This window comes from Spermophilus citellus (genome assembly GCF_964194105.1).
Source record: "Spermophilus citellus genome assembly, chromosome: 8".
Classification (NCBI taxonomy): Eukaryota; Metazoa; Chordata; class Mammalia; order Rodentia; family Sciuridae; genus Spermophilus; species Spermophilus citellus.
Window position 1 is genome coordinate 488,735 of NC_138189.1, and position 20,603 is coordinate 509,337.

The 20,603-nt window shown below is 59.3% G+C and overlaps 1 protein-coding gene across 9 annotated transcripts; it reads right to left on the reverse strand.

The window, feature by feature from the left end:
- Positions 1-368: 368 nt before the first annotated feature.
- On the reverse strand, positions 369-13,194 carry DGKQ (diacylglycerol kinase theta). 9 transcript variants are annotated; one of them, XM_081304056.1, is made up of 23 exons: positions 12,817-13,194; positions 10,131-10,204; positions 8,456-8,555; positions 8,060-8,145; positions 7,862-7,987; positions 7,523-7,676; positions 7,368-7,442; positions 7,194-7,294; positions 6,834-7,072; positions 6,661-6,751; positions 6,484-6,538; positions 6,241-6,302; positions 5,803-5,953; positions 5,509-5,547; positions 4,881-4,996; positions 3,171-3,322; positions 2,854-3,002; positions 2,526-2,704; positions 2,232-2,332; positions 1,996-2,142; positions 1,790-1,901; positions 1,564-1,716; positions 369-1,297 (listed from the first exon to the last, which is right to left on the reverse strand). In XM_081304056.1, exons 1-23 carry the CDS (start codon positions 13,076-13,078, stop codon positions 1,196-1,198), a joined length of 2,826 nt encoding a protein of 941 aa, XP_081160182.1. In that variant the 5' UTR covers positions 13,079-13,194; the 3' UTR covers positions 369-1,195. The 9 variants fall into 9 exon arrangements, with proteins under 9 accessions (XP_081160182.1, XP_081160183.1, XP_081160181.1 ...); XM_081304057.1 differs by having other exon boundaries at positions 7,891-7,987; positions 8,060-8,099; positions 10,125-10,204; XM_081304055.1 differs by having other exon boundaries at positions 10,125-10,204.
- Positions 13,195-20,603: the final 7,409 nt, after the last annotated feature.

Sequence of the window (20,603 nt, forward strand, 5' to 3'; positions counted from 1 at the left end):
AGACGTGTTTCGGACATTACATATGACATGAACACAAGGAATGTCTACACGAGAGACCACAAGTGGCCCCCAGGACGCATTTGTGCAATTTTGGCAGAAGCAGGAGAAGGGGCTGGGCTTAATGGCACCAAGGCTCTCCAGGGCTGCAGGCCAGGCCACAGCCACTTCTGAGGTCAAGGGCCATGGCCATGCAGACCCAGTGCCAGCAGACAAAGGGAGATCTGACTGAGGCCTCTTTTTTAGGGTTGGGACCTCTGGAGACTTCCCACATAGGTTTCTCGTTTCTGGTCAGACTCCTTTGGGATCTGAGGTGCGAGGGCTATCTTGGCATGGTGCCCCAGGGTGGCCCGGAAGCAGAACTGCCTGGGGGACCGAGCCAGGGCAAGAAGGGAACATGGGACACTTGCTGGCAAGCAGCAGGCATGTAAAGTGCTGTGGTTGAGCCTGAGGCCTGGGGGCGGTCTACACTTCCACCAGTGCACGCCAGCCCTGCCCGTGGACTCTGGGGCCCAAGGGAATATGCTCAGGGCCCAGCCCACACTCCAGCTGGGCTCAAGGTGGACTGACAGGTGTGGGAATGCCGTTCCTCTTGCCTTAGCCTTCGCCACCAGCCGTAGAGAAGGGTGGCCAGGCCCAGTCAGTACTGCACAGATCCTGCAGCCACATTCCACAGTGCAAGCTGGAAAAAAGGGAAGGCACCTTCCCCAAGACAGAGGTGGCCACCTTCCCACCGGGAGGGGCAGGAAAAGCTGACAGCACTTGCTACTACAGGGCCAGCAGGAGGTCCAGTGGTAGTTCCAGGGGAATGGTCTGAGTGGCACATGTGGCCCTTGTCCAGTGCTGTCCAGTTCATAGTGCTCAGGTGGAGGGTTACAAAGAGAGGTTGTCGACCCCCAGGAGGGAAGCCTGGGCCCTACCTCCCGGTCCTCCCTTCCCCAGGACTTCCATGACTAACACAGGTATGGGATCCCAGCCCCTGAGGGAACAGTGCCCACCTGCTACACAGCTGCCCTTGGGCCAATGGGGAGATGGCCACCCGCCTCCCATCAGTGTCCACGTAACACCAGACAAGGACAAGAGCCAGAAACATCTAGGCCTGGGAAGATGCTGGGGTCCAGGTGATGGGTCCATCTGCTGGCCAGCCAGTGTGTGAACTTGGAGCAGCTGAAGACAGGAAACCAGCCTTCTTAAGCTTCTACTTAGGGTCACCCTCAAGGGCAGATGAGATGTCTGCTCTGGCGTCCCTGGTGGTGCCAACCTTTCTGGGTCTCTGCTTGGCCTTCCTTAGCATGTGTACCTGTTTGAGATGGGGGAAGGGTCAGGATGACATAGATCACAGTCCTGGGACCCCAGGAGGCCAATGCCCTGGATGGGGCCATCTTCAGCCCACTGCCCATCCTCAGCCAGGCCTCTTCTCTTGAGGCCCAGGACTCATGTCTTTTGAGGCCTGGCCACTCTTACCAGGATCCCATGACCACCTGGCCTCGGGAGGCCCAGCCCACTTGAGCAGCAATGGCCGCTGCACAGCCACAGCCCACCTGGGCTTAGCCCTCATCAGCATACCTTGGGACCAGCAGCTGAGATGATCATATGCCCCGGGGCCTGAACCCAGGGCTCACCATCCACCTGCACAGGAGTAGCCTTGAGGAGCGTGACTCGGAAATAGGAACCCTGGGCGATGCGGATCCCAGAGCGCAGCCCACCCTGCACCTGGCCCTGGGCAGAGACAGGCCAGGCTTAGTGGGCCCACGGGTGCCATGAGGGCCGCCCGCTGGGCTCCCGTGCTCACCATGTGCACGACGCCTGTCACACCCACCACCTCCAGCAGCCCGTCGTCCATGCGTGGCTTCTCGAACCTTGGGTCGCTGTCTGAGCCCCACAGGTCAGCCCCTGAGCCCCAGCTGCCCCAAGAGGAGGGAGGGGCGTGCACAGATTAGGCCCAACTGACACTGCTCAGCCCAGGCCACGCAGTCTCCTGGGAGCCCAGCCCCACACCTGGGGATGTTGATGAAGATGAGGCCCTCAATGCTGGGCAGCTCCACCTCCTGCTGTTCAACCTGCAGCCTGAGCTCCCTGTGGAGGCCGCGGGAGTGGCTGATCTTCTGTAGCCCAACCCGCACATACACACCCTTATTGTGGAACCTGCCGGAGGAGACACACCTGCGGTCACTGGCTGATGGCTGCTGCCTTGCCGACAGAAGCCCCAGCTCCTGGCCCTGCCCTTGTGGTACCTGCTGGTGAACTTGCCAGGCTCCTCCTCCCTCGCCTGGTGGAAGTCCAGACTGAGCTCAGCATCAATGCCAATGCCACAGTAGTTACTCATCTGCACGATCTGAGGAAAAGGGTGTCGGCAGGTCACCAGCCAGCCCCCAGCACCCCAGTGCAATCCAACGCACCAGCAGCTCAGAGGAGCAGCCTCATATTCCAAGTGGGGGTGCCAGTACTCCTGCACGTGGCTGAGGAGGGAGCATTTCTGTGCACCTCAAGAGCCACCTGCAAGAGCCAAGCAGGGGGCACACTGGTACCTTGGGGGGCTCTGTGTCCACTACACTGTTCTCGGTACTACTGGCCTCCTGGGCGTCCAGCAGGATGGTCCAGCGGTCCATAAGCACAGCATCAGCCTCATCCACAGACACGAGCACAGAGAACGGGTCTTCCCCGCTGTAGCCTGCTCCCCAGCGGAGCACTCGGCCAAGGTCATTCCCTGGGACAGAGGTAAGGCAATGACTCCCACACACCATCACAGAACAGAGCCCCCCACCACAGGACAGAAAACCCAGCACAGGCCTGGAGCAAAACTAGGGGCAGGGAGAGCCATGAGGCCCCAGTATTCAACTCAATGGCTGGCCCCACCTGTGCCCAGGGGCAGGATGGCCACGGATGGCTCTGGACAGGCCAGACGGTGTCGTATCTCCTCCAGAGCGCCAAGCACCCAGCCCACGGTGCCATCCCCACCACACACCAGCACCCGGAAGCAGGGTACCTGGGAGAACAGATGAAACCTGCAGCAGGAAATAGGAAGTGTCCCACCACAGTGCAGCAGCTCCTTCCACATGCCCGTCTCCAGCCACATAGAGGACCTGAAGGTTCCATCTTGGAGCTCCAACTGGAGTTCCCAGTGGCCACAGACAGCAGCGGGGCCCTCCCGCCTGCAGCAGACCCTGACTCACCCAGGAAGAGGCCCCCCATTGGTCAGCTCGAAGACCTGGTGTGGGTTCAGCAGCCTGCGGAAGCTGCAGAGCAGGTCTCGGCCCTTGAGGCCCCCACTTTTGGGGTTCACGAACACGAGGAGCGGGCAGCAATCTGGGGGCAGCTTCATGTGCTGAGAAGCAGGAGGGCAGGGTCAGGGTAGGGCCAAGGTCCTCGGGCTGCCACGCAGCATCTGCTCTGAGCCCCAAGCCCACTGGCCAAAGCAGCCCTCCCAAAGAAGAGAGGGCTGCTTCCCCACATGAGCACCGGTGCTGACCTCAGGACCACAGGCTGTGGCCAGTGGGCAACAAGGAGGCCAACTGGCTGCCTGGCGGTCCAGGCACAAAGGCAGCCACACCCACCTGCCAGGCTACACAGCCCACAGGGCCCTGCTTGGTGCTGCCAGCCAGCACACCAGGCCTGGCCCTCAAAGGGCCACCCACCTACCCTTTGGAGATTGGCAGCTTCCAGGAAAAATGCTGTTTCCAGGGTGGCTACACGTCTCCCTTGAGCTGAGACAGAACCTGTCTCCCATTTCCCACACACAACCCCAAGACCAGCCTAGGAGTCTAGACAGTGGGCCAGGCAGCATCCCTGTGACAGGGTGGGGTGACGAGACAGACACAGGGTGGGCAGTGGCACACGGACCAGACCGTGGCTGGGCAAGGACACACTTGGGGCTTCATGGCCCAAGGGGCAGGCAAGGCCGCCTGCACTCACCACTTACCCACTCACCCCAAGGCAGGCAGCTGACGGGAGAGAGAAAGCGGTGTCGGCCTCAGGCCCAGCTCTGCCCATGGAGCAAACAGGATGGGGCTGGGGTGTGCCTGAGCCCTGGCCTACAGGGACTGAATCCTCAGAAAGTGGGGACAGTCACCTGGCCTGGCCAGGATAGGACCCAGGTAGGGAAAGGACAGGAAGGATCTATGGGCATTTCCTACTCAGTCACAGACCCCTAGACTATTTCTCCTGGGCTTATGTGGGGGGTCAAGGGCCAGGATTCAAGAACAAAATAGCTGTGGACACCTGGGCCTTGTGGGACAAGCAGGGCAGGCAGCGCAAAGTCGCCATGGATGCCTGGGGGCCTTGAGGAACATGCAGGGGCAGGCAGGACTGAGAGCCACAGGCCACCATGAGGGTGTGGGATGGATGTCCAGGCTCCAGCCCTCCTGCAGCTCACCCCTGTGCTCACAGGCAGTGCTGCTCTGCCCTGTGTTACCCTGCCACCTTCTTCCAGGTACAGGTAGGTCTTGAGGGGACCCCAGTGACGGGGCTACACTGGCTGGTCAAGCCCTGGCTGTGGAGCAGGGCCCCTGCGGCCCTCCAAGACAGGTGGAGAGGACAGGCCAGAATGATGACGGTACAGTAACAGGCTCTGACTCTGTACAGTCAGGAGCTGCGTCCTGTGGCCTCCCCACAGCACAGAGACAGGAATCCAGAACAGACAGCCAACCCCGGCCCCCAGGAGCGGGTCTCACCCACTAGCAAGCACGGACCCTCAGACTTCGGTCCCTCTGGTATGAAGTGGGCAGCCTTGTCCACCCTTGGCTATGGTGAAGCCTGACCAAGGTGGCACTACCAGCCGCAGCACACTCGAGGGAGATGGTGGTTGAGCGCGTCCAGCCATGAGGACGCAAGATGTGCAGGTTCCACCCTGGAGAACCACGCACAGCCCAGAACTGCCCACTCACCAGCACATCTGGGAGCACCAGCAGCGACAGCGGCCGGCCACGCACCATCGTGTCCCTGCCCAGCATGAACAACCGCTCAGCCTCAGCAAAGCAGGCCACGTCCAGCACCACCGCACCTGCACAGGTGGCCAGAGCTCAGGGGCCTGCCCTGCACACCCACCCCACCCGCCCATGGGGCAGCTCAGGGGCCTGCCCTGTGCACACACTGCCCCATTCCCATGGTGCCCAGAGCAGGGTTTCAGTCCCCTGGTAAGAGCCCCAGCTCTAGCCATAGCCATGTAGAGTCAGCGCTCTGATGCTGGCATCTACAGTGAGGGGCCTCCCCACCCCAGAGTGCTTCCAAGGATGGCCAGGCTCAGTAACTGAACCCAACAGTGGGCAGTGGGCCCGTCCCCTGCACCACAATCCTCACACCCACACCCAGCATCCCCGGGTAGGCAGGTCATGGGCATGTTTGGAACCTCCCCAGCAGGAGGCAGGACCATGGCAGAAGGGGCGTGGAGAGCACAGCTGAGCTGAGCCACACTGATGCAGGAGCATCAGAAGCCGGCAGGTATGGCTCCAAGCTCTGGAGGAGGGAGAAAGATAGCTTTTCCACCCACCTCCAGAGTCCATGAGTGCAGCTCACCTTGCGAGTTGTAGACATGGCTCACGGACACCACGGCGGCTGCGGACAGACTTGAGTCAGGGGTGCACGGTGCCGAGGCTTCCCGACTCCCCCTCCCAAAGGTATCCCACTCCAGAGCAGGGCCCTGCCCCCTGGAGGTCCAGGGACCCCACAGGGGGAAGCAGAGACCCCTGATGACAGAGGATAGGAAGCTGAGTGGGCTGTGCCTAGGGTGGGAATGGAGTCGGGGTTCAAATGGGGGGAAGGGCAGGAGAACCATCCCAGCCAGAAGCCCTTGACAGCCCAGGGTCACACCTTTGGTGGCCATAGCCTCATGCAGCAGGTGACTGTATTCCTGGGGGGACAGGCCAGGTGGCAGGCCACCCACAAACAGAGAGACGTGTGGGGTCACGGTCCGGCTCTCGGTGACATAGAACCGTGTCTGGCTCACCTGCCGCACAGATGTCTGTAGGGAGGGCAAGGGCTGTAGGGATGCTGGGCAGTGCCATCAGCACCCACTCCCCATCAACCAGGGGCAACAGAAGTGAGAGGGGCACCAGGGCTGCCTTCCTCTGGGTGAGCCCTGCCCCCCTCAAGGAACTGGGGCAGTCTGTGGCTCAAGGCCCTCTTCCTCTTGCTGGGTGACGATGTTTCATGGAGGGCACTGCCAGCCAGGGCAGTCAGTTGCCTGCTGGGTAGGAGACACCCCTCTGTGGGGCAAAGGCCATGGCTGAGGGCCAGAAGGACACTGACCTGCCGGATGTCCCGAAGCCGATCAAGCAGGGGCTCCTCATCTGCTAGCACTGTCCGCTGGACTGTGGGGTTGAGGGGCACAGCTCATTACAGGTGGGCTCCTCCCTACATCAGCCAACAGCCACCCTGAGACCCCAGGCATATGGGGACATAGGCAAGACCAGCCCCAACATCCTGAGGGACAGGCTTGGGAGGCCCGGGATGTGTGTAGGGCCTGAGAGCACTGCCAGGCTACTCACCCACCTTGCTTGCTGCCCATGAGCACCTCGACCAGCTGGAAGCTCTCAGGACCCTCAACCTGCAAGGCAGGAATGGCATCAAGCCTGGCCACCTCCCTAGGACACCTTAGGGGACAGCAACAGGGCCCACTGGGTAGGTAATCCCCAGGTCTGGCAGAACTAGGCGGCCCAGCATACACACCTGGCGCCCGAAGAGCGGGAGGACCTCCAGCACCACGGTCTGCGCTGTGCTCTGTGGGGTCACACGGATGGACACGTAGGCCACACCCACCCTGCAGGGGACAGGCTTGGAGCTTGGGCCCTGGGCTCCTACCCCATCCCCTCCCCCAGCTGACCCCGTGCCTTGGGCCTCACTTGAGCCAAGCTGGATAGATCTTCAGGACCTCCTGCGTCCGAGGCAAGGAACGGATGACCCAGGCCTCGGGCATGGGCTCCTGGGGCCCAGAGACTCTGCTGCCCTCCTCCTCTACAGGACCACTTAGCCCAGCCTTCCCCAGGGCCTGGGTGTCACCACTCAGTGAAGGCAGGGGCAGCGCCTGCAGCTCAAAGTCCCGAGCATCCTCAATGACACAGTAGGCCCGCAGCGCCACCTCCTGCAGGGGGCGGGGGGACAATGATGTGGGGAGGCCTGGCGGGGTAATCGGTGTGGGGGCCCGGGTGTGGCCGCTACTGGGGCCTCACAGACATGTGGCCCTACCCTGGCCTCCCTCTTACCAGCACCTCCTGGCTCCTGGCCAGCCGCGGGACAGTCACCAGGCGGAACTGGTTTCTCCTGATGGCATCATTGCCATCAAAGATCTTCAGGGTCTGCTTGCCTGGGCCAGGAGGGAACAATGAGGACTTCATAGGGGGAGCGTGGGGACCAGCTGATCACTATTGGGCATTTACCTGACTCTGGAGCCACCAGGGCCTCTCTGCCCAGCACCCCGGTAGCAATTCCATCTGCTCCATCGTCCCTGTCACCTGCATATTGGACATGGATCTGTCACTCAATGCTCTGCCAACCTGGACCCTGGTGTCCCCAAGGCCACCCACAGCCTCACCTGGCTCTGGCACCACAGCCTCAGCAATGCGGAAGCAGTGCATCTTGCTGAAGTTGCGGGACAGCAGGCGTACACACGAGGGGGGCAGGACCATGGACCGCAGGCGCCCAAACGCACACTCTGGAGCAAGCGCCGTGGAGCACACCGCATGGGCCTGGGGGACATGGGGCGAGCCTGACGCACTGGGAAAGAGGCGGCCTCACCCAGACCAGAGAAGACAGGGGCCCTCATCCCCAAGACAGCACAGTGTAGACCAGATCCAGGAAAAGGACACCTCAGCCCATCCCCAGGGCCCACCCCAACCAGGGCTATCCCACCCAGCCCCCAGCCCATGCCCACCTGGACACCACACCACTCGCAGCGCACACCTGCCGGCACATCGGAGGACCCACACGTCTTCCTGCAGACCTCGCAGCGCGTGCCGGAGGGCAGGTTCCCCTCCCGCCAGTGGTGGTGATGCGTGTCCTGTGCAGGGAGCCGTCAGTGGCACGGCCCACCCGTGCCCAGGCCTGCCCTCACCCAGGCCCCTGCACTCACATGGTCCTGGTGTCCATCCTGGTGGCACTGGCGGCAGTCGCTGCAGGCGAAGGGCACACAGTCGGGGTGAACGTGCAGCTCACACACTGGGGGGCGGGCAGGGTTAGGGGCTCTCACCATGCCCCTGCCCCCGCCCTCCTTGCAGGCCTCCCAGTTGGGGCTGGGTCCGACCCCAACCTCTGCCACCAAGGAATCCCCTTCCTACCTACCTGCATGGGGCGTGGTGTGCACCCCTCCTTCGGAAGCTCCCCAGGCCGGCCCTGCGCCTACCCCCACTTCCCTAACAAACCATGGACTGGGGGAGGGCAGGCTACCAGAGGGCAGGCCACCCTGGGCAAGAGAGACCAGGCCCCAGGTGAGGGGCTCAGCCTAGGAGGCCAGTGGGGCCAGTGGTACCTTCACAGCGAAGCGCGGGTGCCTCCAAGCCCTTGCGACACACAGAACAGAACCTGCGCTTGTAAAGCCCCCGGGGGCCGAAGCAGTGGGCTACAGGGACCTGCAGGGCAGAGTGAGCCTCAGCCTCTGCCCGTCTGGCCTGCACCTCTTCCCTGGCCGCTGTCTCCTCCCTCCAAAGGCTCCTGAAGCCATCACCTCCAGGTCTACCCTCTGGGAGGCCGTCGGCCACAAGGACTGTGAACCTTGCCTTTCCATGATAGAGATGGAGAGGGATCCGTTCTTTTTCCAGTCCTTCAGTTACCATGTGCACAGCAGAAGGGAGCGTAAACAGAAAGCTTGCACGCCAGAATGGCAACCATGGGCACAGAGGCTGGTATTTATTTCTTTATTTTATTTTTTGGTACTGGGGATTGAACCCTGGGGTACTTTACCATTAAGCTACATCCCCAGTCCTTTTTATTTTTGGAGACAGGGCCTTACTAAGTTGCCCAGGCTGGCCTTGAACTTGCAATCCTCCTGCTTCAGCCTCCTGAGTTGCTGGAATTACAGGTGTGTGCAACCATGCCTGGCTTTTTAAAAATATCTACATCCTCCAAATTTTTATCATATATATATACATATATATAATATATATATTATATATGTATTTGAAATTTTTAACTTTTTTAAATTTTTTTTAATTTTTTAATTTAATTTTTAATTTTTTTAAGTGAAGAGGAAACATTAAGACCAACTTTAGAATATAGTCATAAATGTCCACATGAAGGGCCACCCCAGCCAATGTGACACCCCAAGCTGGCACCCAGAGCCAGCACCTGAAGCCAGTATCCACAGGCCCTTTGGGGCTCACACATGGTATTCAAGTCATTCCCCAAACACAGCATCAAGTATCCCAGGGCAGACACCACCTGGCAGCAGGTGACCCGCATCCTGGCCCCCTTCACCCATAGGCACAAGCCCACCACACCAACAGCACTGTGCGCTGAGCCCCAGCCCACTGCACCCACATGGTGGTCGGTGGTCCCACTGCCCACAGCCAGCTAGCAGGCAGGTAGACAGAGTGTGATGCTGTATGCAGGGCACAGGTGACCACTGATGCCACCAGTCCTCCCTAAACACTTGGCTGCCATTACCCACAGAAGAGAAGTCCCTGCACCCTGCAGAGACCTCAGCCAGGTGCCTGAACACCTGAAGAGGGAATTAGATGGCCAAAACTCCTCCAGTTCCTAGGCTTGGGCCTTCTGTTTATATAAGCCTGTTACCTTGAGCATTTGTGGGCTCAAGGGCCACATCAGACAGAGCTGATAGGTATCACAGCAGGGCAGTGACAGTGATGCTAAATCAGGGCACCCAGCCCGAGGAGACCTACGTGATGTACCTGGTACCCATGCCCACTCCTCTACCCACAACCTGTACTCTCCCAGCATCCCATTTCACCTGCTAGTGGGCGGGGTGGTAGAGCATGTACCCTGTGGGACTGGCCTCCCCAGGCACGACACCTGGGGATCCACCCAGGTGCTTGGTGTCATCAATTGCTCCTTCCCTTGGATGGCTGAGCAGGATTCTGCCCTTTGCTTCTTAATCATGGTGTGACCCAGCTGACAAGTAGGACAGCCAAGAAGGCCCTGGCCCCACAAGGGCCCACACACATTGCTAGGGTGGCACTCACCCTCACCAGGCTGGGCGCGATGCCCGTGCACGGCGTCCTCACATGCTTCAGGCACTTCTCGTGGGACATGAAGTTGCAGACTGTAGGAACAAGAGCTGTGTCAGTGGTCTGGTCCTGCAGGGCAGTCAACTCCTACCCAGGAGATGAGAGGCCCCAGGACCCAGGGCCTGGCCCCCAGCCTTGCCCAGCAGGGCTACAGCAGGGCACCAGCACTCTACCACAGGGCCTGAGTGCCCGTCACAGTGGATTTTGGCACAGCTGATGGAAGAGGTCCCTCCAGTGAGCTGCTGTGGTGCCTGCCCTGATGACTGGGCAGTGGAGAAGCCATTCCTGCTATCCCCATAATATGAAGCCAGGTGACGGCACTAGCACAGATCCCCATGTTCCCTACCCTCATCCACAGACAGGGACTGGTGCTGTGGCTATTCTGGGAGACAGCAGGCCCAGGTCCCCCTGCACCTCTGCAGCCGGCCCTGTGAGAGGGATGGTCCTGGCCACAGCACGCAGAGGTTTCATAAACTTCTACACACCTACCAAGAGCAGCTTTGCCTGGGACACTCTTCCCTCCTGCTCCCACAACTGCATCCACTCCTAACTGCTCCTGCTACATTCTATGGGCTGTGCCTAATATCTAGAGCCACACCAGGCAGGTGGGGCACCTAGCCAGGTGAAGGCTCCCAAAGGCAGGAGTTGCCAGCAGGAAGACTTCCCTAAGCCTCCAAAGACAGTGAGAACTTAAACACTGCCTAGGTGGGAAGGCCAGGACAGCACTGGGGCCAGCAGACATGGCACCCTGGTCCTGGGGAGGCAAAGTGTCCCTGGGCCTCAACAGGGGCAAAGGCTCAGCAGCAGAGAGATGATGGTCAGAAGGGGCAGAGGGCAGTCTGTGGTGGCACATTCAGAGCCAAGAGAAGACAGAGGGGCAAGGGGTCCAAGCTGGGCCCCAAGGGTAGGAAAGGTGGACAAGGCCACAGGGGCAAAGAACACAAATGCCAAAACTGCCTGGAGTGACCCTGCCCGTGGGGCCTCAAGGCAGCCCCATTCTTAGGCACCTCCCAGAGGGCAAGCTGCCCCCAACCTGTGGACCCTCACCTCCCAGCCTTAGAAGGGAACAGGCAGAAGTTTCTCCGTGGACTGCTCCAGAGACAACGTGTGAAAGTAAGTTGGGACTGTGGGGGGCAGGAGATGGAGAAGGAGTCCTCCAGCCTTCCCCAGGGGCCCTGCTCCCTGTTCACTCTGAGACAAAGACACTGCCAGCTTCCTCTATTGGTAGGGGAGGTGGTGCCTGATCCCGCATTCCATGCCTTGGGTGCTGCTGGGAGGAGCACATCTCCCCACACCCTTTCCAAGCCCTGTTTGCCCAGGTCATAGTCCTATCTTTACAGATACTGCCCGGAAATGGCCTCTCCTTCATCTCCCACACATCAGGCCAGCCCCTCAGTGAGCTGCTTTGCCCAAGGCTAGGCTGAAGGTTCCTGAGCCCCTTGAACCTAGAACCTACCGGCAGGGGCCCATTTGTGAAGGGGACCAGGAGTCTAGTCTGAGACTTGGCTTCTGCCTTCACACCTCTCACTGCTCCAGCCTCAAACCTACAGTTCCACATTCATCATGTGCCACCTTCACAGGGATTAGTCTCAGACCTGGAGCTCTGTTTCTGTGCCTTTCACCTGTGCAGGGAATCCTGTGGTCTACCTTCTACCTGCCTGCAGCCCCGCCTTTTCTACCTCTCACTTGTGCATGGGGTCCTGGGATCTAGCCTGACTTGGAGCTCACTTGGCCTGCACATGCACACCCTCCACCATAATGGAGCCCCAACATTCCTGGGAGCAGGCAGAGCAGTGCAGTGTCTGATCTGTCAGAGAAACCACAGTGACCACCCCTATGCCAGCTGGCCACCCCTGGAGTCAAAATCACCAAACCCTTTTCACTGGCAGAGGACACCCCTATGTGAGTCTCTGGCCTGAGAGATGCCACTCTAGAGCAAAGGCCTATCTCCCTGAGCAGGGTAGAAGTTCCTCAGCCAGTCCCACCTCCAGCCCCTGACCAGGACATAGGAAATGCCAAAGGTCCATGTGTTCCACATAGGCTGGGCTGAGGGCCCCAGGGCCTGCCTGCTGGCATGAGAGAGGACCAGAAGAGGCCCAGCCCAGATGCACCCTTGAGGCAGAGACAGGGCTGCCTCGCCGGCTTGGCAGCTGAGTGGGAGCCCTGTTGGGACATGCCACACCTGGGAGGAGACCCAGCCAGGCTCTCCACGCAGCAGACTCTGAGCAGAGCCAGCATTCAGTCCCTCTGGGCAACAGCATGCATTCAAGAGAATGACCAGTACCCGCGGTCCAGGGCAGCCGGTTGGCCCATCCCTGCTACCCAATCACTGAGAGATGCACCCAGACCTGGGAACCCCAGAGAGGTCTGGCCAGTCTCAGGGCCAGCTGGCTCTATCCCGGGCCCTGCAACTGCCCCCAACTTGTCAATCCCAGCGCCACACCGTGGCGACACTCCCCGACTTCCGACAAGGGAGCCCAGGAATCCTGCGGCAGGAGGGGCAGGGATGAGCGACAGTGTGCTGAGGGAGGCCCGGCACCGCGCTCCGGGCGGACAAGGCCCGTGCGGGCCCGCGGCGCAGAGGTCAGGGCGCGTCCCGCCCAGGCAGCCTCTCGGGACGCGGCTCCGGCCGGCGGCGCGCGCTCACCATCGCACAGGAAGCCGGCGAGCCCCCAGACAAAGTCGGAGCAGAGGTGGCAGAAGGTGGGCTTGGTGAGCGTCACCTTCCGGAAGCTGTGACCCGCAGCGGCGGGGCCAGGGGCTCTGCAGCCAGCCCGCTCCGACCCCGGCCCCGGTCCCTGGCGCGCGTGGCCTCGGGCACCCAGCACAGGGCTGCTGGCCGGGCTGCTGGGACGCACGGAGCCGCCGCCCAGCCAGGCGCGTGCCCCGGGCTCGGTCGCCGCTGCCATCCCGGCCCGAGCAGCCCGAGCAGCCCGAGCAGCCCGAGCCCTGATCGCAGGCGGGTACAGGCCGAGTCCGCGCTGGAAGACGGACGCCGTGCTCCGCCCGCGCCGGCTTCCGACTGCGCCGCCTACTGAGCAGGCGCAGGGCGGGGCCTGCGCGGACCGGGGCGGGGCCTGCGCGGACCGGGGCGGGGCGGGGGCTACAGGGCGGGGCCTGGTGAGGGCGGAGACGGCGAAGCGGGATCGGGACGCGGGGGGCGGGGCTGAGCGCATGGGGCGGGGCCTGTGGGAGGAGGGGTGGGGCCTTCCTGGAGAGGCGGGACGTCCAGGCGGGGCGAGGCCGGCAGAGCGCGGGCCCCAGCCCGGTGGGCGGGGCGAGCAGGGGGACCGAGGTGGTCGACTGGGTTTCTTCCTAACCGCCAGGGATCGTCTGGCAGGCCCGAGCCGGGACTGTAATTCCCCGCTTGCGGCCTCGCGACACCGGACTTGAGGCCTTTGCACCTGCGGCTCCCATGCTTGTGGCTGTGTGGATCGACACCTCCCACGCAGGACGCTGATCCCAGCGAGAGGCAGTCACTGCCTGGCGCTCCTGGGCGGGTTCCGGGGCCCAGGCTCTGCCTTTCTGCCCGGGTTCACTAACGACCCAACAGAGGGCAAGAGAGCGGTGAGGGGCTACAGGGCTAGGACCCCGCGTGCCGCTGTCTCAGGGCTGCAGTGTGGCTGGAAGCTGGGTTTGTGCTGACCTGCCCTGACGCACTCCTGGTCACTATCCCCACCACGGAGGGGGGCCATGGGAGGGAGCCACCCTTCCCCCGTGGAGAAACCCGTACCACCACAGTCCTAGTTTTGGAATCCATGGAGCTGGTCACTCAATGGAGGGACAACCCCAGCATGCACCACTTGACTTGTCAGGGTGGTGCTGGTGACATCTGGGGGCAGTCCATATTAGTCACCTTACTTCCTTTGCCAGCAGGGGGTCTTGTTCCTGTGGGCCTGACCTCGGTTAGAGTAGGGGAGGCCTCACTGCGCATCTGAACCAAGGGGCTCCTAGGGAACCCACCTGGCTCCTGCAGGACATCTAGATGCCCCCAGCCAGGCCACCAGGGCAGCCGGTTTGCCCATCCCTGCTACCCAATCGCTGAGAGATGCACCCAGACCTGGGAACCCCTGAACTAGGGCAGGCTGCACCAGAGCAAAGGGATGATCCCCTGGGAAGAGGAAAACAGGAAGGGGCACATTAGGAGAGGATACTGTCTCCAGGCAGGGCTGCTGCAGAGGAAATGCCTAGGAATATGCTAGAACTTCTGAATGGGAAACAGGAAGCTTGTTCTTGGTTCCAGGGACCAGTCTAAAAGGAAGAGCAGGCCCTTAAGAAGCTGGGAGGGGAGACGTGGTCCTCCATGACTACAGGACTGATCCACTTGAGCCTCAGCTGAGGGCAGAACTCTGGGGAAGCCTCAGGATACCAGGGATCAGCTGGCCCTCCTGGAGCTGCCTCTGGGGCAGACTGACCACAAACTGAAGAGTAAACCAGCCACTGGATATGGATGAAGGACCCAAGACTTAGTGCCCAGGAGGCCTAAGGAAGAGCATCTAGGCAGGAGGAATAGCTAGTGCAGAGGCCCCGCTGAGGAGTCAGGGAAAGGCACACCACTTCTGAGGACTCCTCCGTCCTGCACCCAGAGAGTAGCACTGTGCTGCCTTCCACTGACAGCCCTCCCCTTTGCCCTACACACCCCAGCCAGCCAGCTGTGAGGACCCTGGTCTCCACCCCTCCTCTCTCCTTTCTCAACCAGATTATTCCCTGGCCCTGCCTCTGTGCAGGCCTCCCAGAGTCCTCTTGGCTATGGGAGGGCTTCGACCCCACCTTGGAGCCTTGAGGAGGCAGATGTTCCCCGAGGCCCACACCCACTGCCTGCACTTCTGTTAAGGAAGAGCAGTGTTCATGGACACTCCTCCCTGCACTCAGGAGAAGACATGAGTGCACCTGACTGCTTCCTCTAGAACTTTGTTTCCTGACCTAGCATGTTAATTGAAACAGCCAGCATTTCCATCACACCCTCCCACAAGCTTCTCAGAACGTCTTCCAGAGCAATTTGAAACCTCTGCAAAGAATCAAAACCAAACAACACCCGCCAGATGGAGACTCTGTGTTTCAGCATCTGCCACAGCTCTTGGTCTCTTGTGCAGGCCCCTCTAAGTTCTGACCCCACTAGTCTGTGGGGTTGCCTCTCCTAGTCTCTCCCTCTCTGTCTGGGTGGGTTAATCAGTGAGTCTTTACTTCTCTGGCATGGGGGACTGGAAGTCCAGGGTCAGAGTGCTGGTGTGGTCAGGTTCTGGAGAGAGTCCACTGCCCTCCCCACTTCCTAAGGGAGCCACTGTGCACTGTAATGGGAGAATTGTGCTGCCAAGTTCATATACTGGAATCCCTCAGCACCTTGGAGTGTGACTCAGTTGGAGACAGGGACTTTACAGAGATGATCAAGTTCAAAACAAGGTGATTAGGGGGCCCTCGTCCCCCATGACTGGTGTCCTCGTAGAAGGGGAGCTTGGACAGACTCACCTGCAGGGGGAAGGCCCTGTGAAGATGAAGGCAGAGGTCAGGGTGGTGGTCTACAAGCCAAGGGGCCAGAACTGCCAGGAGCTGCAGGGGACTGGCACAGAATCTGTCTCAAAGCCTCAGAGGACCCAGCCCTGGACACGCGGATGGTGACTTGCAGCCTCCAGGACAATGAGACATTAAGTTTTAAGCCTACTCAGTTTTGGCGCTTGTTATGACATCCTTAGGAATTGTCATCTGTGCTGTTTGGTGATCAGCCTCTCTCTCCGGGTTTTGCCTGAGAGCTCCAAGATCAGCCCATTTAACTGCTGCTGTCCCCTGGTAGGAACTGTGTGTATTCCCCTTTATCTGTTCTATTGTCAGTGGGCCCAGGGTATCGGCAGACCTTGGCTGTTATGAATCAGGCTTTGTAAGCATTCTTCTTGTGTTTGGATACCACATGCTCAGAGATCCCACCATAGACTAACACCAGTCATAGGACATGCTATGTTCCCTTGGAAGATAATGCCAAGCCCTTTTCCAAAAATCCACACAAAAAGTCAAGTCTTCGGGATGGGGCTGTGGCTCAGTGGTAGAGTGCTTGCCTAGCATGCATGAGGCCCTGGGTTCCATCCCCCGCACCACATAAACATAAACAAATAAAATAAAGGTATTGTGTCCATCTACAACTAAAAAACAAAAATATTAAAAAAAAAAGTTAAGTCAGGCCTCCACACTTGTCACAATCCTGGCTCTAGTTCGGCTGCAGGCAATCTCCATTTGGCTTCCCCTCCCCCAGCTGGCAAGCAGGCTCCACCTGCCTTGGGCACCTGCCCCTGCAGCTCTTATGAGGCTGTCATGCATCCTGGCCTTTTTTCTACGGAGTGTCTTATTCTTATTGACCTTTAGTTCTGGACATAGTCAGGACATGGCTGTCTTGTTGGTCCCAGTCGGTGCTCATTGCTTGTATAGTCTGGTTCACAAAGAAAGGCTGTCTGTTGCCGGCTGCCCTGAACTAGGGCAGGCTGCACCAGTGCTCCTGGGGATGGCCCCACAGTCTGGTCACAGTTTTGGCACTCAGGTGACACACTCTCATCGACTGCGTGGTTCTGTTTCAAGACACCATGTTCAGTGTGTATCTATACTTCCCAGAGACACTGTCTATTGGGCCTGACTTCAGCCTCCCTGACACTTGTCCTTCCTTGGGAGAACAGGTCACAACCATCTTGTGCTAGGGAACACATGACAGCACCAGCACTGTACTGGGAACCATTTCCGACACTGATAGAGCCCCTGGGTTCAGTCCCTGTACCTCAATAAATAAGCAAACAATCAGAAAGGATACTTCTTTTTTTTTTTTTTTTTTTTAAAGAGAGAGTGAGAGAGGAGAGAGTTAGGAGAGAGAGAGAGAATTTTTAATATTTATTTTTTAGTTCTCGGCGGACACAACATCTTTGTTTGTATGTGGTGCTGAGGATCGAACCCGGGCCGCACGCATGCCAGGCGAGCGCGCTACCGCTTGAGCCACATCCCCAGCCCAAGGATACTTCTTTATAGCATGAGCTGAGCAAGCAGTGCGGGGCCTTGGGCCGCCCCAGCAGGAGCCGCAGGTCAGTGGCTTAAATCTTTCTTTGCTCTGAGCATGGCCTTGAGTGATAGGAGAAGCACAATGAGCCTTGATTTGGGGTTACAAACAAATTTAGCATGTGGGTAAATTTGCAGACACAGGGTTTGCATATGTCGTACAGGCCACACCTCTCCACGTCAGGGCAGTGCTGCTACAGCTCTGGGGCTGGAAGTCCTCTTATCATCCTGCAGAGGTGGCTTCTTTTAAAAAAATATTTATTTTTTAGTCGTAGGTGGACACAATATCTTTATTTCATATTTATGTGGAGCTGAGGATCGAACCCAGTGCCTCACGTGTGCTAGGCGAGCGCTCTGCCACCGAGCCACACCCCAGCCCTTGAGGTGGCTTCTGATGATGCTGGTTTTCATGTCTCAGAGCCAGCTGGGTGTCATGTGAGGTGGGGCTGGGTCCCTGCTTTGACCTTTCCCACGACCCACCTGCTGTACAGGAGGAGGCAACCAGGGTGGAACACTGCTGGAGCCTGTCCAGGTGTGGGCCGTCTACAGCTCTCCTCAAGAAAAAATGCAGATAAATTATTATAAAATCAGGTACATGTCTATTCAGAACAAGAGAATAAATTACAACAAATTAAATGTTTTTTATTTTTATATTTTGGTTCAGGAGACAAACGCACGGGTGCTCTACTACTGAGCTACACACCATCACCCTCCTGATTTAGTGAGTTTTACAGAGTCCCGAGGCCATGTGACTGAGGCATCCCATGAGTGGACCCCCTGTGGACCTTGGCTCTTCTTCACTGGTGCCCTGCCATCCCCACACCTCTGCAGGCCTCGTCAAGGGTGGTGGGCACACTCCTTCAGCACCTGTGCTTCAGGATCAGCTCCCTGCAGAGGCGAAGACACCTGTCCATGTCTTCTCCCAGAGTTGTGCCCTGGCCCACCTTCAAACCCAGCAGCCAGCCCTGCATCCTAAGATGCCATCCAGAGTGGGTGCTAAGCAGCATAGCCAGGCACACATGCCGACAGCTGCCCTAGAAGACCTGCAGCTCTGTTCCCAAGGGTGAGGACACCATGCCTCATATTGGCCAGGGCAGAAGGCCGGAGGTGGGCCCAGGGTCTGCACCATGGCTTCTCAGGAAGAAGTGGCTGAGGCATGGTAGGAGCACTGAGTGAGTGGGGGACCTGGGGCCTGGGCCGTAGGGCAGTCCTCTGTGCACCTGACCCAGGGTTCTCAGGGCAGGGAAGTGTGCGTGGTGGGAGGTCTGGTGAAGGAGCCTCTGTGGCTCCCGATTGGTCAGCCTGCGCATCAAGGGGGAGTTACATTGCTGTCTAGGAATCAGTCAGCCTGGGGTGGGCAAGGGCTGTCCAGGACCAAGGCCTCAAAGGCCAGAGCATCAAGACCACAGGAGCACGGGCATGCAGCAGATATAAGTAGGACAGTGGGGAGACTCACCCTAGAGATGTGCGTCAGATTCTGTTTAGGGAGAAGGGGGAACGAACAGAAAGGCGCTGGTTCTGAAGAAGTCCCAGAGCATCAGTGGCTGTCCCTCCCCCACCCCAGGACTGAACACCCCACCCTGGAGCTAAAGGCCGAGGCAGAGAGAGTGGGCCGAGTGGAAAGAAAACAGACCTGAGGTCCACAGGGAGTACTCAGGAGCCCGTCCTCCTGACCCTCCATCTGGAAGCCCAAGGGCCTTCTGGTGGGCACTGCAGCCTCAGGTTGTAGCCCAGCTCCCAGTGAGTCCAATCCACTCAACTCCTCCTGGCCACGCCCCCTTGGCCACAGCCAGCTCTGCCTGAGGGGAACAGGGTGCACCTTCCCAAGCCCTGACCCCCACCTGCCGCTCCTGCCACACTCACCCTCACAGGAGCCAGACTCTCCCCTTCTCCAGGGATGGGCGCCGTGAGACCCCCAGGACCTCCCCCAGAGACTGGTCCCAGGCCCTTCTCTTTTCAGACACTCCAGCCCACCTCCTCTGTTCTCTGTGGGTTCTGCTGGCAACGATTCCACATTTCCAATTTCACTCTTGAAGCCAACAGGTGCCCCCTTCAGAGCCTGAGGAGCCCCCACTGTGGCAGTGGCCCCTCCCCACCTCTGGAGCCCCTGGGCAAGACTGCCCTTCTTAGTCCTGTGGTGGGGCCTCAGAAACCATCTGCTGGGCTCCTGGGGACAGAAGTTCTGAAAGACCCAGACCTGACCCTCCACATACCACTGCCCATGGACAGCCCTCCCTAAGACAGGGAGCCAGCAGGGCCTCCCCTGTCCAGTCCTTGCCTTTCTACAGGGCCAGGAAGCCCATACCCAGCCAACTCCAGGCAGTCGTAGTGGAGAGGAGGCTCTGGCCAGCACACAGCCCATTTCACTCATGTTAGAACTGCTGGGCCACAAAGGTCATCTCCCTTGGGGTGTAGAACACTGGGAACCTCTGCCTTATGAATATCCCAAACATAAACCAAAATGCCGTGTCTCTGTGTCCCAGAGGCTGCAGTGTGAGACCCTGCCAGGACCTGCCCCTTCCCTTCCCCAGGACCTTCACTCTGAGTCCACTGAACTGGATCTGGTCAGCCCAGCTGCCAACCTCAGGAGAGTTCTCTAAGGCTGTCCAGCACTTCTCGTAAGCCATGCCTCCCTGGCTGCCCCTTCCAGGCCCACGGGATAATCCAGGAGAATCTCATAATGCAGCTACACCTGCACAGTCCCTGCACCACACGGGCCATGGCCTGGGTCCAGCACCAGCACAGGCTGTGCCCTCAGTGGTCGGCATCAACACCTCTCTTGTCCAGTGGATGCTCCAGGTCCCGGGAGAGGTCCCACAGCTGGGTTCGCACCGGACTCGTGTCAGACTTGCACTGCCTCTGCAAGCCTTCTGGGCCTCCCTTCCTCCTGCACCCGAGCCTCCTGGGGTTTTTCCCTTCTGCATGAAGTACATTGCTTCCTTAACTGGAAGTTGATGGTGGCAAACCTTGGAGTTTCTCTAAAATGTTTCTGTTTGACCTTTTTTTGGAGGGGGGGCGGGGGGACACTGTAGTTTGCGACAGTCTCACTAAATTGCCCAAGCTGGGCTTGAACTTGCCATCCTCCTGCCTCAGCCTCCGGAGCTGGGACTGCAAGTGCTTGCCACCCCACCCTGCCTGGAGAATGTTTCTGCTGGGTTTTGATTTCCGCTCACTGTTGGCCTACTCTAGGCAGCATAAGTCTCCCACGATCTGCTAGTCGGTACTTCTGCTGAAAGGCCAGTGTCCCTTCACTGCTGGGCCCTAAAAGTGGAAGGTCTCTGGCAGCTTCTTATATACCCTTGGTTTTGGCCTTGGCTCTTACATCCTGGGCTGATGGGATTCTGCTGTCTTCCCGGTTGGGCCTCTGCAGCACCCCCTGACCCGTGGCCTGGGTCTTGAGCGGTCAGT

Excerpts from the sequence above, each read along its gene's own strand:
- DGKQ (XM_081304055.1), bottom strand. The coding sequence starts at position 13,078 with ATGGCAGCGGCGACCGAGCCCGGGGCACGCGCCTGGCTGGGCGGCGGC. Across the intron at positions 6,539-6,660 it reads TCCCGCTCTTCGGGCGCCAG|GTTGAGGGTCCTGAGAGCTT; the intron begins GTGTGTATGCTG and ends CCTGCCTTGCAG. Across the intron at positions 1,717-1,789 it reads TGACAGGCGTCGTGCACATG|GGCCAGGTGCAGGGTGGGCT; the intron begins GTGAGCACGGGA and ends GTCTCTGCCCAG.